The sequence below is a fragment of the Sphaeroforma arctica genome, assembly GCF_001186125.1.
Source record: "Sphaeroforma arctica JP610 unplaced genomic scaffold supercont1.6989, whole genome shotgun sequence".
In the NCBI taxonomy this organism is placed as follows: domain Eukaryota; class Ichthyosporea; order Ichthyophonida; genus Sphaeroforma; species Sphaeroforma arctica.
In genome coordinates this window covers 1-1,528 of record NW_014033569.1, presented here as the reverse complement: position 1 = coordinate 1,528, position 1,528 = coordinate 1, and the positions used below count along the sequence as shown (strand labels likewise).

The following is a 1,528-nucleotide window of genomic DNA, read 5'->3' as shown; positions in this document are numbered from 1 at the left end:
GTGTGTGTGTGTGTACATATATATAATAATATATATATATATATATATTATAGACATTATACTTATATATTGATATTGATATATATATATATATTTGAATATTTATATATATATATATAGACACAAGTAAGACTACATACAAAATACATCTACCTTTCCCCCTCCCATGCGCATGACCCTCATGTTCATCCTCACTGTCTGTCTCGTTGTTGTCGTCGTCATTAACTGGTTCATCCGATTGGTTACTGCTATCCGTATCTGAATTATCCTGTTCTGCCTTAGAGTCGTCTCCGGTTTCGGTGCTACTTGTACCTACAGTCGATAATACGTACATAACCGGATAAACATCACGCACGGTTGGTACGCCCAGGGTGAATTGTTTACTGATAGGATATATATAGTAAAGTTTTACTGGTGATATATGCATACGTATCGCACGAGTTGTGTTTTACCTCAAATCCGCGATCCGCTTACATCTTAGGCGAAAGGTGTACGACGGGATCAATATCAAGTACGCCAGGCATACCCCAGGACGGACTGATTATTGATACTGAATGTATCGACTTATGATAGTAAATGGTAATTCTCAATTTAATTAAACATATATATATGCATATCCATTTCGCTTGAGCTTAATACTGAATGAATCGACTTACGATAGTATATGGTAACTATACAGTTTAACTAGATATATATATATATATATCCATCTCACTATTTTTTAGGGTTTTACTTATGATAGTATATGGTAATTATACAGTTTCACTAAACACACACATATATATATCCATCTCGCTTGAGCTTGATAATATAACTAGTCATATATATATATATATATATATATCCATCTCACATTTAATACTGGATGAATCGACTTCTGATAGTATATGGTAATTGTACAGTTTAACTAAACATATATATATATCCTTCTCACTATTGATAATAAATGAATCGACTTATGATAGTATAGGGTAATTATACAGTTTAACAACAGATATATATATATATAGATATCAATCTCGCTTGAGCTCCGAGCTACCTCGCTTTTTGCCTATATAAAGTGCCCCAGGGCGGATAGACTGCTGATACTGAATATATCTTCTAGCTACGCGAACATAATGTTGTAGGCACGGCAGATAATGCTGGTATGTAGGTTTACAGAACAAATATACCTACATATTATACCACACATACCACACCCATGGACCTACCTACTGGTTATACAGCACACACTACACCCACCTCTCCTTCTCCTTCTCCGCACAACCGGGGGATCTGCCACATCTAATCCCACGAGCGTTTCTTCGGCCAAATTGGCCATATCACTGTTCACTGTCTGCGGTTTGTTGTGCAACTCCTCTAACGGAAACACTTTCTTCTCATATTTTACTTCATCGAGATTCCGATTCGGCGTCATAAACTTGTCTTTCTCACCGAATCTGTATAGAAGAAAGAGACGCGCATTTGGTAATAAGCCCGACTTAAATTTATCGTTTGAAGGATATAACTTTTATACTTTTAGGATGTG

General features: G+C 35.8%; 1 protein-coding gene across 1 annotated transcript; it reads right to left on the bottom strand.

Annotated features, from left to right (window-relative positions):
* Positions 1-153: 153 nt before the first annotated feature.
* Positions 154-1,439, bottom strand: SARC_15922 (hypothetical protein; the record flags this gene model as incomplete). Its single annotated transcript, XM_014289963.1, has 2 exons — positions 1,243-1,439; positions 154-312 (listed from the first exon to the last, which is right to left on the bottom strand). Coding segments are annotated over exons 1-2 (334 nt in total), but the record flags the coding sequence as incomplete, so codon positions are not given.
* Positions 1,440-1,528: the final 89 nt, after the last annotated feature.